This window comes from Argentina silus (assembly GCF_951799395.1).
Source record: "Argentina silus genome assembly, chromosome: X".
Taxonomy (NCBI): domain Eukaryota; kingdom Metazoa; phylum Chordata; class Actinopteri; order Argentiniformes; family Argentinidae; genus Argentina; species Argentina silus.
In genome coordinates, this window is record NC_139653.1 from 34031809 (window position 1) to 34047124 (window position 15316).

Below are 15316 nucleotides of genomic sequence, written 5' to 3' on the forward strand. Positions count from 1 at the left end.
GGATTACAGAATGAATTTTCACTGAGACAGTAGTCAGGGATTTGAGGGATTTTATAGAACAATTGCCTAGGCTCTATGACAGGAGAAGAGAATTTCCCCTGCCCCTTGTGCATACAGTAAGCCTATCAAATGTGTGACTGAAAATTCACAATTAAAGCTCAAAGAGGAACACGTTGTTATATAGGCCTACTATAGGGGTGTCCCCTGTATCTTCGGTGGTAAAGGACAGTAACTTTGGCTCCCTTTGAGGCTCTAGATTGAGGGGGGTTCACAGCCATGTCCTGCAAAGAACCTTAAGGTTCTATGGTTCCCTAATCCCCCACTAGCGCTAGGCTACAGCGACCAGTCTAGCGACAACCCATTCTATGGACGGTCAAAAATCATCTGATTGCTTTACCACAATGTTGTCGTCAGGCTACCTTATTTTATATATAGTAAGGCCGTGGCATTACGTGACAAAGTGGGAAAGTAGACAGTGGCAATGAACAACCCTCCAAAGATGACGTGTCATTCATACACATCATGATCAGAACAGAAAAGCTGTGTTTCCAAAAGAAGCCATATCAGCCATATAACCTCCTGTTCCGTATTTTGCCATCTAGGCGTTGTTGCCTCTTGAGGGACACATTGTGGTGTTTATTTGATTCATTAGGAGCCCAGGGACAGGATTTGTGGCAAGCATTAATCAATGTTTATTTTTGTAAAATAAAGGAGCTATTGGCCCTCCATTCTTCAAAGTCTGGCACCTATCCTGACCCAGTTAACCCACATTATGCGCATAAAGGAACACAAAGCATAAAGCTTTGATGATTTACATGAGTGACTCTTTGATTTGTGTGGATGTACTGAATTAACCTTGCATGCTTTATTTAAGAGCATTATTTGAAATCAGCCCACAGATTTGGATGAGATAGGAGTCATGATGAAATGCACAATAAAGCAATGGTGAAAAATAAAGGGATCTGTATACACATGTTTACAAAACAAAAACAGACTTCAGAGGAGAGTAAGAGGGCAGAATGGGGGCTGGCCAGTAAATGTATACAGACAGAACAATCTCTCTTTTCAAAGGGAGTGTTTCATGGGTCTGTAATGGGTAGCGAATGTGTTCTGTCTTTTGCTGTTCTATATAGCTTATTGTAGGCAACTTTTCTATCCAGTCTCAATCTCACTGAAATGCAAAATCCTGACTCCAGTCTCACATGAAAATTCCTATTACGCTAAAACATTTCCTTCGCTTCTCCACGTTGTCACGCGTTGGTTGCTGCCTGATAGGGCATATAGGGCCTGAGAGAATGTGTGCTGACTGTATGAGAGTAGATGGGATATTTAAACCATTTCCACTCTTCATCGCTGTAATTCATGAGCTGCTATAATACATTTTTGCTACTATAATAAACTTGATTTTGCCAATCTGATAAGATGTCAAGCTGAAAAGGCAAACCATTCTCTAAATTGTTTGCGATTATTTGGAGAGAACACCAATATTGGTCAGCACCGTCAGTAAATAATACCAACAGAAGGACAAATCTTTTCAAACATCCTTCACAGCTCTCGTCTCCACCTTGTGGTGGCTTTCAGCAGCACTTCACATCTTGTGTGCTGTAGCAGCAGCATTGAGGTAGACCACTGTTAAGATGGCAGCAAGGTTCTCCCCAAAGAAGGGGGGGCTGCTAACTTGAGTCAGTTTTCATAATGCAATCAAGCTCCACCTTGTTAAAAGATCCTGAGGAGAACCCTGGGCAGTATGAACCCTAAAGACACTGGCCTACTCTACATGCATACATACACTTGCAACAGTAAATTAAATTGAATCGTCTGGAATTAACCTTTCCAATCAGGCACACCTACTTGGAGTTACAGTTCTGCCACTGTTTCTTATACATTCTGTTTTCCTATTTGTAAATGTTCATGTTTTTAAACACAACTAAGAATATAGGCCTACGCCTAAACGAAAGTTTGAAAAAGAGAGGGAAAACGTCAATGAAGTAGACGTACAGGTTCATAGCAGGATATTTGGCCTTGACTTTTCTAATAGCCTGCCTTGATACAACAATTAATGATTGAATACAGCATTATTTTTGCGATTGATGAGATAGCCCATCACACAGTCTAAATTCTTACAATCAAATCATTATAGCAGTTAGGCACAGATATGAAATCCTGGCGATTCTAGTGTTAAAACACAAATCAAATGCTGGTATGTTACCAGTCCTTCCTTAAATCTTCCTCTCTCAATGTGAAATAACCAGCTGTTCCGTAATTCGCTCATCCTTAATTACATGTAATCTGTAAAGACATGACTCAGCCTTCTGTATGTTCCTATGACGTTTTTTTTTACATTTGAAAGAGAAATCACTTTTCTGTATTGGCCATGTATGTGCTGGAATCATTTTAAGACCTACTTTTCATACACAGTAAATACAGTACCACACACAATCACCAATAAAGTTGGAGCTGTCAACCTTGGTAAATCACAGGTGGTGGCTCATTCGCAACGATTAGCACCCATCTCCTCCTCAAATTTACTGTCGTCTCATTGAAACTCCCACGAATGCATATGTATTGACTAAGATGCACAAAAGCTGAGGTCTAGGCTTTCCTCTCATCACATGCGTAAAATGATTTTGTGCCACTATATAGTACTACTGTAAGAATATCAGAACAGACATTTTATTCAGACTTGGGTATGTGTCACCACAAAGATTGAGAAGATCTGGCCCTAAATATCATAGCTGAAGGAACAGTTGCATCGCAACACCAAACTGAATCATATACTTATATGCCACATACGGTGCATGGATGCAGACAGGAAAGGGGGAACCATTTCAGGAATGATCATAACTTCTCTGCATAGGCCCTGTTCAATTTCTCTCCCCAACTCTTTCACCCCTGCTTTTTTGTTCATTCTGACAGGACTTTCAGACTAGTTGAGAGGCTAGGGACCAAAATGGAACAGGGCCTTAGTAGCTTTGAGCTGAGAGGAGGCAGTGTGACAAACTTCGAGAAGACCAGCTAGTTAAGCCTCACATGGGAGAAGCAGTACTGTCCTGAACCAAACAACTCAACCTTCCTTTCACTTGCTCTTGGCCAGTGGGCTGGAGCAGGCCCAAAAACATTCCTGTTCCAAATCAACTTAGCACTGCTACTCCCTCAAAACACACTCAACCAAGACAAGAAGGGGCACTGTTTGCCACTGTCCTTAACCCTAAGACAGACAGTGTGAATTACTGTGAAGGAGCATGTCGGTGTGAGTCTGTCATATCAAGTGTGTGTGAGAGAGTGTGCCACGTGCAAGAGCTTGAGAATCAGTAAATCTTTGTCAAAGTGAGCGTGAGCACATGACTAGGCTGGGATTTAATGCATGCGTAACAGATTGTGAGAATGCAAGTATGGCAAGTGTGTGTGTCACTGAAAGTGTACTGTGCTCACATCTCCAGCTAGCTAAAACCATAACGCTGGCACCACTAGGAGACGGGGGGGGAAAGTTTCTCACTCTACCAAACGTTCCAACAGGTCAGGGGAATAAAGATCTCTAGCCCTAAGACTCCAGATCTATGCGACATCGAACCAGCTCTGTGTAATTGGATATCTATCACAACCGCCCAAACACACTGCTCACCATCTCCCCTATCTGACAGACATCCACAAATATACAAATACATACACTTATGTATCCACACAAATTCAACAATCCTCTCTCTGAAAAGTTTTAGAGTTTAAATTCTACAGAGAACAAGATTGGTCATCTTCACTATTCTTGTGTAAAATTTTAAAACATGATAAATTACAGTAATCACCCATATTTAGACTGTCCATTCTGACAGGGGATTGCCTTAGTCAAAACAGACTGACTAAGCACCACATAGCTCACAGGCCTGTGAGCAGTCACCAACGTTTTTTTCAGGCCAAGCATTCAGTTCACAATAGCTCCTGCACTGAAGCACAATTTCCAATAGAGGGCGGTGTGTTTGTGTCAGCCAGTCCAGAGGAGAATGGTAGCATGTTGTAGGTTTGGGTTATCGGTAGACAAGGCCCTAAACAGAGCCTCTTACCATATGTACCATATTCAGCTGGGCTGGTGCCGGGGTAGAAGCCTGGGGTGCCCGTCGGGACCTGGTACTGCTGGGTAGTAGCCACGTATGTCGACCGGTACTGGGGGGGGGGAATTTCAGAATGGTCAAGTGACAATAAAATCGAAACATACATACATACATAACAGAATTAGTTGCGTTCCTTAGCCATGATTTTTTCAAGATATAGCTCAAGACAGAAGAACACAAAGATGCACACAAAAAAATACACTGACACACACACACACACACACCTTTCTTTCCCCTCAAACACTTTTGGCTGGTTTGAAGAGAGCTAACAAGCTATGGCAAGCCACCCTCTCTAATATCTCTAACGTATAATTCTCTACCTGCCTCTCTCCCGCAGTAACCTCCTTTCTCTCTGCAGTGCTTTTAAGCGTTGCACAATCAGGAAGGGACTGGAGGGTCAGCTGATCCACTGGCTGTGGGGAGGGGGGCTTTTGTCTCAACATAGCCCACATACTGTAGAGGCAAGGCCACTCAGCAGAATCTGTCCCTGGGCGAGGGGGGCACCAGGGGGAGTCAAACCACACCATGTGGGCCCTCCCTGAGAGAGGGGGGGGGGGGAGAGGGGCTGTGTGGCACTCTTAAAATGAGGCTGCCACACTGTCATTGGTTGCCACTCATGTTACAGTTGGTTCATTTGTAAACCACACTGTACCAGTTCCTTGAAGAAACCAGAAAAAATAAACACTTTCAGAACACCACTAGCCAGCCACTTGTTAACGCTACCCTCGCCTAGTCGAGAGAGCTACGGCTGCCTAGTAGTTTGGTAAACTAGCCTACATGTATGTTTTGACTTAAGTCGTAAGAGTATGCAGACTGTGTTTGATATGATGATGAACTGCCTCCCCAGGTCACTTGGGTGAAGTGGGAAAGATGGAGCACTTTAATCTTAAGACTTGATTAGTTTATTGATTTTAGTAGTTACCTGTCCAGATATGAAGTAGGCGGGGCCCTGGGTGTTGGGGAAGGAAATCTGCTGCTGGGGGATCATCATCATCTGGGTGCCTGGCTGGTAGACATGAGTGGGCGCCACGGGCCGTGGCGTGCTGCTGGGTGGGACCCGTGGGGCATTACTGGGAAGACTTGGCCGGGTGTAGTACGGCTGGAGAGAGACAAGGAGAGAGAGAGACGAGGAGAGAGAGAAGGGGTGTCCGGTGCCTCTCTTAAGCCTCTTGTATTGTAATGATAACCTTGAATAACTACATTTAAAACTAGCTTTAAAAAAAAAAAGACGACCAACTCCATTGCTGTACTCTGCCAGTTAGGTTAACATGACGTACTACAATTATTTGTCAGTCAGACACTGTTCCTACTGGGAGCATGTTGACCAAACCGCAAAAAAAGGAAAAAAAGCAAGCTAATACTGGTTTGTTCTGGGTTTCTTCATTAACATTCTGCTGTTTCTCTAGGAGGAAACTTTAGCCAAAAGAATGACGAGAACAGGAACACAGCCAACTACGACAGGCTCCGCCAGGAAAGAAGAAGAGGAGGAGTGCTACCTGCAGTGACCTGAATCCTCCCTTCAGCAGCACATCACACACACCACACATGCACACACAATGGGAAGCAAAAGACAGAAGAGGGGAAGAAAGGGAGTGAGAGCAGCACAGTCAGTTAAGTTGACAGTCAGAGCAGCTACTCCACCCTCCAACTACAGCCAGGCAGTAGTTTAACCAGCAGCATGCAAAGATGGAGGCCATCTCAACAGTCTGTAAGGAAGATGCTGGTGTGTTTTAAAGAGTGAATGTCTGTGTGGGAAGGCCAAGTGGTGTATTTGTACAGGCCTATAATATGCACCATTTAGCTGACGCTTTTATCCAAAGCGACTTACATTGCAGTATATGAGTGTACACATTTCAGTATATATGGTCCCAGCTGGAATCAAACCCACAACCTTAGCTTTGTTACCGCCATGCTCTACCAACTGAGCCACAGAGGACCATGCTCTAAGCTATACGACATGCTCTTGGATTTGTGTTGTGTATTTTAAGTGCTACAGTAGGTGTGCACTTGTCCACTCTGCCACATGATTTTAAAGGGAATGGCCTGGCATAAGAGATATGGTGGAAACTCCCTCAAGCCCATGCTTACACCAATCCTATGCTTTTAAATAAATCCATGTGGGGGAGAATAGCGACGTAACATACAGTGAGTCAGTACATTGGCACCCAATCGTTTCAAAACCCTTTACTGGTAACAGTCTTTTAGTTCTACCCCCCCCCGCCGCGCCCCCTCCACAAGTCAACCCACCCCAGTGCCTTGTTAGGCTGTTAGTACCTGTTGATGTAAAGCACGGGGCCCTGGGGCAAACTAGAAAAGGAGAGTAAGACAGAACAAAGGTCAGAGAGCAGATGGGGAGCACCAGAGACAACCATCTTCCATAGACAAACTGACAGACAGGCAGGCATTTAGCAGAACAACAGTGGAGGATTCAGAGCTAGAGTAGTAGTAGTAGTAGTAGTGATGTGAGGCGAAGGCGTACCTGTCTGATTTGTGGCGTTTGGTTCATTTGTGGAGGCGGGGTGGCAAAAACAACAGAGGGGAGCTGTCTGGGGGGGAATGTGGGCTGCAAAAGAGGGAATGAGAGGAGAGGAGGAATTGAGGGAGAGACTGATCAAGAGCAAGGTAACTGGTTTGACAAACATTGATGTGATTCTGTTACAGGGGGATTACCTGCAAGAGTCCAGGGGAGGGGGAAGGGTGGGGGGGTCCTGTAATAGGTTGTTGTGCTTTATTCATTTCATGTGGTTCTGCATGGGGGGACTATGGACCTATACAGAAATCTGTGAACGGGAGAAACGGAGGGAGGGAGAGTCAGTTCTGGACTAAAAGGGAGAGTTAGAGCACAACAGACTACAAGGGTTGTTATCAGGCTCCTGCTGTGCGACACTCACACTTTGAACCGTGTTTGGTCCCAAGCACGGGAACAGGGTTCTGCGGCGTTCCAATGTAGTGATTTGTCCTCCAATCACCCTGTGTGAGAAATAGAGACATGCACAACTGACATGTTGAAAGTGCCTGAGGATGTAGATATGACAGAAATTATAATTAGAGATGTCTAGTAGAGTATGGTGTGTACTTAACCAAGTTGTCTGTTTATTCAATACAATACAGCAAGTAAGTAAGTACACACTATTTCTGACCCACCCTCTCACACAGTGAAGGAAAATGCCTGAGTCATGCTGAGTCGGGGTGTTTAAGATGGGAAATCACTCTTTCATCAGAAGGGCATAGTCATCACAACACTGATTGTGTCTCACAACAGAGAGAGGAGGGAAAGCACATGACAGTGCATAAATCCAGCGCTTTTCATATAAACAGGAGAATACGTGCCTAAGCTAAAACACTTAAATATTTCACCGACTACCACAACCTGTGTCTCAGAAGAGAGGCACTGCGGGGACACATCAACAGGGGGGTTTAAACCTCAGAGGGTTGTGCCGACTGGGCACTGAGGGCTAAAAGATGGTCCTGCTCTCCCTCACACACCGCCTCAACATTTCTCCGCTCTAAAGTAGTGGGCTAAGAGGCAGGGGGTAACAGCTCCATTATAGAGTTGAGTTCTTTGTCAACTGGCCTAGGACTAAAAGTTCACTCACCTCTAACACACTGGCAGCATTGTATTAGAGACAGGCATGCAAACTTGTGCAAGTCAATGTATATATAAACTAACTAACTCCCACACCAATAGTGCTGCACTGCAGAACTGACCCTGGGTAGCCCAGGAGACCCGAGGTAGGAGGTAGGGGTGGTGGTGCCTGTGGTGTGTGAGAGATGGGGGTAGGGAGTAAGTCAAGAACACACACACCAGGCCCAGTCATCTGAGCTGGCTTTTCACCCAGCAGAGGGGTGGGGGTATTTATGCTCAACCATTAGCACTACAGGGACTGTTGCATAACCCCAAAATGCCCCTCCTGACCTAATGTGCACAAGTGATTAAGTCTAGGTCTAAAATGTAAACTCATAGGTGTGTGGATATGAATGGTAGCATGGAAAGTGTACTAAACATTTCAAACTACATGGCTGGGCTACTGCACTGCTAGCCTGCTACTTAACTCTGTTCCTCAGTATGATTCAGCAGCCAATTCATAGGAACAAGTGAGTCATAGGCCTGTGCTTTATGATTTAATTTCCCAGCCTCCAATACTCCAGCATTGTTCACATATGATTTACACAATAGTGCATGTAAGGTCAGAGTAGGCTAACTGCCTAGATTCAAACGCACAAATGTATGACTGAAAAGTGACCGAAACACGTCACGCTTTTTTGATTCATTATCAGTCTTGCTTCTGACAGCTTTGCGTTTATTTGAAGGCAGTCCACGGATTTCAGGTAGGCTGCAAAGTTACCAGAGCTTAGTGTTTATTTGATTAATTTCCAAGGATTTGACTATACAATTTGAAAACAGTCAATTAGCCAAAAGGTGTGGTCCAAGGTGCTCTCTCCTCTTTACACCCCATTATGAGGTTTTAAATGATAACAACCTATCACTTTAGCCGCACCATCATGAAATGAAACTCCTAACAATCTCTATGGCAAGATGCGTCATTCACCCAAATTGTGTCAAAATTGGGGCAATTACTGTAATTTTGTAAATGTTGCATCTGTATGGCAAGACGCATCATTCACCCAAGTTGTCAAAATTGTCCCAGTGGTGTCGGAGATAAAGTGTGTGACACATGAACTGACAGAATTCTGTGACATATGCACGGACAGAGAACGATCCATAGTCCCCTCCCCGATTTCATTGTGGGGGACAACAAACACAAGTGGACAGACGATAAGACAGTATTCTTATTTCTTCCAGAAATCATAAAAGTTTAAGAAGATAGGAGACAAAATAAGATCAAGTGACAGCATCTCAACAGCCTGTTTCTCCTCTCTCCAATGTACTTACCAAAACTCTGTGAACTGCAAAGCCTTACTGATTGCTGTTGAATAGGCTAATCTGAACTACTGTCTGTCTAGCCCAAGTCTCCGTTGGTATGTTGAATGCATAGTAAGAAGAAATGCAGCCTAAGCCATTAATTTAACTCATTTCCTAGTCTTTTTGTCATTCTACATTATACTGTGGCTATAATGTCTCTACATATCTAGGCTATAGGCCTAACCTGCCAAAGTGAGCAAAACTGAGTGGATTAGAAAAACACCAAGGGTGCTTGATGTGGACAGGAGTAATCAATGACACATTGTTTTATTAGTGTGGAGTAAAGTAGGCAGGCGTGTCCATACACAAATGTGTGTTAATGAGTTAACATTGTAAGTCTACTTTACTGTGAACTGTGAGTGGTCAGTGTAGGTGCACCCCATTTTTGTAGGCAAAGTTGAAATTGGCATAGCTGTTGGTAGCCTACAGATAATACTGACTACAAACCTGTAGTCACACTATTACCACCACTCACTATTACGCTGTTATCATTGCTGGTTGGGTCACAGAGTTGTTTAAACCTAAGGCATCAGATAACATCTGACAGAGGACTAACACGATCTAGGCCTGTATCTGATTGTGGAGTTAACCCCAATGTTTCCCGTCGTATCGTTCATTCTTCTCTTACTGTCGTCACAGACTCTTCCATGCGGTCGGATCTTCAGCCGGGACTTGACCACGGCATCCATTTCTGACACCCGGGTTCACAGCTAAGAGAGAGTCCCAACTCTCAGCTACTTCCCAAAATGCAACAAAACTCCAGTTAACAGACTAGAATGGCCACACACCCCTTTTTGCCTCATTGAGAACATGGGAACCTACTGCCTAATCATCAACTTGTCCCTATATTCTTCATAAAATCAAAGTAACCGAACTTGTCTAGAATATACAGTGACTCTCCAGTAGTATTGGAAAGAGGAAGCATTTTGTCTTCTTTTAGCTCTACATGCCAACAGTTTGAATTTGAAACAAACATTTACTATGGGCTCAAAGTAGAGGTTCTCAACTTTAATTGAATGGGTGTTTTTCAGATTGGGTTCACCATTTAGAAAGTACAACATTTTTTAAAACATACTCCCCCTATTTCAGGGCTCCAAAAGTATTGGGGAAAAATCATAATGTCCAAATAAAGTACTCATGTTTTGTATTTGGTCAACAATCCTTTGCATGCAATAACTGCCTAAAGTCTGCGACCCATTGAGTACCCAGCCAGTATTGCAGCCATCTTCAGTTGTTTGTTTTGTTTTTTTGTCTAAAATCTTATCAGGAAATGAAATGCATGTTCAATTGGATTTTAATCTGAAGATTGACTTGGCCAGTCAAGAACTTTCCACTTTTTGGCCCTGGAAAAAACTTCCTATTAGCTATGGCAGTCTGTTTGAGGTCATTGTCTTATTGTATGATGAAGCACCATCCAATGAATTTGGAGGCATTTGCTTGTACTCGAGCAGACAAGATGTTTCTGTACTCTTCAGAATTCATTCTGCTGCTGCTGTCAGCAGTAACATCAATTGAGACAAGTTGGCCAGTTCTTGTGGCAGTTATCCATGCTGTAACATTAACACCCCCTCCACCATGTTTCACAGATGAGGTGGTACGCTGTAAATCTTGGGCAGATAATTGTTTCTGCAAGAGGAAAGTTTGGAATTACTCTGGTACATAAGATATGTCTTATCTGCCCAAAAGACTGCTTTCCAGACCTCTGCATCCTTTTTAGCAAACTGTAAACTGACCATCCTGTTTGTGGATAACTAGACTAGTGGTTTGCACCTTGCAGTGAAGCCTCTGTAGTTCTGTGTGTTGTATTCTGCGGATGGTAGTCTGACATTCACGCCTACTTCCTGGAGAGTGTTCCTGATCTCACAGTTGTTTTGGGTTTTTTCTTAATTATGGTGAGCATTCTTCGGTCATCCACTGTAGTGTCTTCCTTGGCCTACCAGCCTGTTTGTGATTGCTGAGCTCACTAGTGCTTTTTCTTTTTTTATGATCTTACAAACTGTTAAATGTTGGTAAGTCTAAGGTTTTTGCCTGATTCTGATTGATATTTCACTCAATAAGCAACCATGGATATTTTTTTTAACAGCAGTCGGGGTCAAGGTTTTGAATTGCGAGTTACTTCAATTGCGCGTGCGCGTAGCACCTCACCGGGGGTTGGGGAGGCGTGCACACATGCTGACAGACCGAGAACTGGGTTGGGGCGAATGTCAATTTAGAGGACTCAATACTTGAATTCAAATGACACTCATTTTAGAACATATGTATTGCCATTTAAGACATGGTGTAATGCGGAATAGACTCACCATGATCAGTGTGGTAGAGCTTAAGCCTGGGAAGATCTACCCATTTGGGGTCCCATCCTGACAGTCTGTGCTTCCCAGACAAAGGCAGTCTCTCTCCTCTTTCTACTCCTCCTCCTCTCCTTCTGCCCTCTCGACTCCTCTTTCATCTCTCCCTTGCTGCACTTGCCTCTCCCCCTACCTGTCTAGCAAGTAAACACTTGATAAAGAAATCAGATGGATAATTCTCACAACTATTTTATTAGGCAACCTGTAAGAACATAAAAAAACTGGAGAATCTAGCTAATTTACCACATTATTTCTTTGTACCCCTTTAAAATTATGGGGGCATTTTCAAAAGCCGGCACCGCTCTGTAAAGTGGACGGTGCTCATTATCGGATGCATTAGCTTACAAAATCTGACTAGGATCAAATGTTAATGCTATGTTAGAGAAATACCCGACTGAACGATTTATAAAATTAGGAAGTGAAACTTAATTACCAAAGCACACTCACCCTGGGCAAGCACGTGATGGGTAAGCACCCTAATAAGTAACCATTGGACTGGCGCGAAATTCTGGAGATATTGAGGAGAGAGAAAAAAAAAAAATCCATTTTTTTTAAACTAAGGAAAAGGAGCAGAAAGAGAGCTAGCTATTTAAAAAATATATATATTATTACTTAAATCACTTACTTAAATAATGCAGCTAATTTAGCCTATTCAACATCCTAACTCAGTCACAGATTAATGTTTCTTATGCTACCTATCTAGCTAGGCTATCCAACGGCAACTCTTCCAATTCAAGGTAAGCTTTTGATCTTATTAATTTATCGCCACCGGGGCCCGTCGGTGTAACTGCTTGGGTTAGGGTTATTGTCTCAATTGTCATTACCTTTTGTTTTCTATGAATTGTTTTTTTATATTTTTCCGTGATTGTAAACATTGGTTGGATTTGTAGGCTACCTGCGTTAGGAATCAGTTTCTTAACTATTGTTAATATGGTGACAATGGTGTGTGGTGCAAAGGTTTTTGTGCGTGGTTTTGTTTTGACAGCTGTTGTGCATTGAAGTTCCGAGGCGAAGGTAAAAGGTGAGAGGAGAAGAGCGCGTGGATGAGAGAAGGAACGGTGTGTGTGATGATCACCTAGATGCAGGGAAGAGTTTGCAAGGCAGTATTGAATGTTTCAGCACATTCTCCCATCGCTCCACCCAGTTCAATCCAAGCCAAATCGGCTAATCTAAAATTATCCAGACTTCCAAAAGAGGCGCGAGAACAATGTTATACTGCACCTGCGTTATAAACCTTCATATGTAAGCGATCTAAACCTATGGATGTTACATTGAGTTTGGTAAATGGAATATGAATGCAGTCATCCAATATGGTGTAATTGAAATAAGGCCATAGTTATTCAAAAAATCGTCCCACCTAATCTTGAACGGCACCAGCCGCCACTGAAAAGACCGCATATCCCAATTTCAAACCATTAATTCACCCAATCTCCGGTAAAGTGAGACGTGAAGGCGTGTGATGGGCTACGCTACTACGCTGTGCCGCGCCATGTTCGTCACTCAGCTTTCCCCTACTACTAGCAATCTGGAGTTCCCACGTGGTTCCTGCTTTCATTTTACCGCGTACAATGCAAACGCAGACAGCACTCGGCGTTTGTGTGCACTAGTCTAGTGCTTGCGTCACCTGCTTTATCACAGCGTTGTAGATTTTGACTCAATAACTGGGTTTTAAGCATTGCCAACGCAAGTAGATGCCTACCTCTACAAACTTTGGTCATCATGTGATTAATATTACGGCGACAACTAAAGATGGGCTAGAAGCGAGCTAGTTCAAGTGATGCACATTATTTATTTGGACGAACTGAACGGAAGATGCATGTTAGCTAGATAGATTGAGTGAATACAGACGACAAAAGCATAAACATGAGTCAGAATCATCGTCAGTACACAGCCACCTTTGCTGTGTCATCTTGAAACATTACCATGCATGAGGCATTCATGAGAAGGGAGCCTCCTTACCAGACAAACACAACCAACAAACACAAACACAACCAACAGCAATAACATAGCTAGTTATGTTTAGATTCAGTATTACACTTTCTGAGATGATGTAGCACCAAAGAAACATACAACACACAATCATAGCCAAAAGTCTTGCGGACAGATTTATGCAGGTCCAGGTACATTTCTGTTGCAGTAGACATCAACAAGCAAAAAAGTACACGTGTCGGCCGCCCTCACCTTCCACTGACATCTAGCTACAGATAAGTACAGAAACAGCTCTGACCGAAGACTCTCCTGTCCTGCCCGCACCGCGGACCTGTCAACTATACCAGAGACGTCAAATCGGTGGTGTCCGTCGGCTAATCGACTAGTGTGTGCTGCAACGTACACACCACCTGGCATAGCGACCAAGCTGGCTAGCAGTGGTTGCATTTGAGGCCACAACACAAACCGTACTCTTCATGACTTGGTATAACTTGGTATAAAATATTCCCCGTGATTGAATAATATATAAAAAAGGGAGCTACCACAGACGGACCACCATCAACGAATGAAAACATACCGGTAGATATCTAGCTCTGCATATCATCAACACAACACAACACAACAACCCAAAGATGATGACATGGCTCGTCGTGTCATACAAATAGTATAACATTAGATAAAATAAGCAAGCGAAACCGAATCATTTAACACCGATAGTGGTGCTATGGGGTGAACTGGGCTCCAGGCGACAAAACGCATTCGCAAGCCAGGTGACAACAGCTATAATTTCAGTCAGCTCGCTAACAACAACAAATCAACGGACAGTATCCGTCAAGTACCTATATTGCTTATCAGAAATGTAAGTTTAGTAGATTGGGACTCTAGGGTAGGGTCTAGCGTGAAATCAGCAAGGAATGCTCTAGTCTTGAAAACTCTCATGTCTTTTTGTTTCTCCTTCGGCGTTTCCTCGCACTACAAGCTGCTAACAATTGAGCTAGATAGCTAGCTAGCGGTCTCCTAAAACTGGGAAGGGGTGTTATTTTCCTTGGTGGTGAGTTGGTCGAGTGAGACACGATTAGCTAGCTAGCAAAGGTTAGCTAAATCCCTAAAAAAACGTACAAAATAGAGGAACAAACACAGTGAATAATACTAGCGCACTGGGTAATAACTTCAAGTACAGCGTGAACATCATAAGGATCTACTGGATTTTCAGTAGATTCCTTGCAGTTGTGAATTAGCTAGCGAGCTACCAAAAAGTAGAGCTGGAAACCATTGCGTTACCTTTCTTTCCTGAGTCCAGGCGGACGGAATCGTCCCGGAAGCCGGTAGGCTTTATCACAGCGGTAAATCCCTCACAGTAGTCATGTGACGGGGTTTCCTAGTGTGATTTGATAAGTTTATAAACTGCTGAAACAGTCCACACTTACAATGCTGGTCAGTGAAACAGAGACTATCAACGCAAATGCATTCACTTATCTTCTGTTTCTCCCATAAACCAGCTAGTATTAGCCAACTCGACTCGTTGATTTTCTGCCTTGCTCGCGATGACGTTCGCGTGTGTGGGCGTGGCCAGAGGGTGAAGTCAGTGTCTGAAGAGTTTCTCAAGAGTAAAAAAACCCTTTTACAATGCTTTTAATGTGCCCATTGTCTGACTATAACCAGCTTTAGCACATAACCTTAGTATCTGCCTCCAACAATCTAGTGAAGACAGCTCTGAACCTGTACAAGGATCAATATCATTCTGATGATCACAAATGTCATGGGTAAGACTTCTGTAAGCAGGTGATGTCTCTGCAGTGACCCTCTATCCCGAGTATTGGGTTGCATTCATATTTTCTCCTGAAGTGTGCACTCATACACTACCTGGTGGTAACTCTCACCATACCAGCAACAATCCAATGCTTTTCAATGCAGGAGGGGAAGTGCACACCTCTGGGTGAAAGGTAGAGAATTAGAACACACCCTTGGTGTTTCTTGTGAGGCCAATAATTCTATCAAGCAGCAAGGGTGCGGTC

At 43.5% G+C, this 15316-nt stretch overlaps 1 protein-coding gene across 3 annotated transcripts in view; it reads right to left on the reverse strand.

Moving 5' to 3' along the window:
* The window catches only part of LOC310823069 (eukaryotic translation initiation factor 4 gamma 1-like), a 35102-nt gene extending 20433 nt beyond the window's left edge, over positions 1 to 14669 (reverse strand). For 2 of the 3 annotated variants that reach the window (XM_083695771.1, XM_083695770.1), the window contains exons 1-6: positions 14583 to 14669; positions 6995 to 7073; positions 6774 to 6883; positions 6583 to 6666; positions 5026 to 5202; positions 4065 to 4155 (exon numbers count right to left, since the gene is read on the reverse strand). In XM_083695771.1, coding sequence (XP_083551897.1) covers positions 4065 to 4155; positions 5026 to 5202; positions 6583 to 6666; positions 6774 to 6839 — 418 coding nt within the window. In that variant the 5' untranslated portion in view covers positions 6840 to 6883; positions 6995 to 7073; positions 14583 to 14669. Of the gene's footprint in view, positions 1 to 4055; positions 4156 to 5025; positions 5203 to 6582; positions 6667 to 6773; positions 6884 to 6994; positions 7074 to 14582 lie in introns of all 3 variants that reach the window. The other variant, XM_083695769.1, reaches the window with a different exon arrangement.
* Between the last annotated feature and the right edge of the window lie 647 nt (positions 14670 to 15316).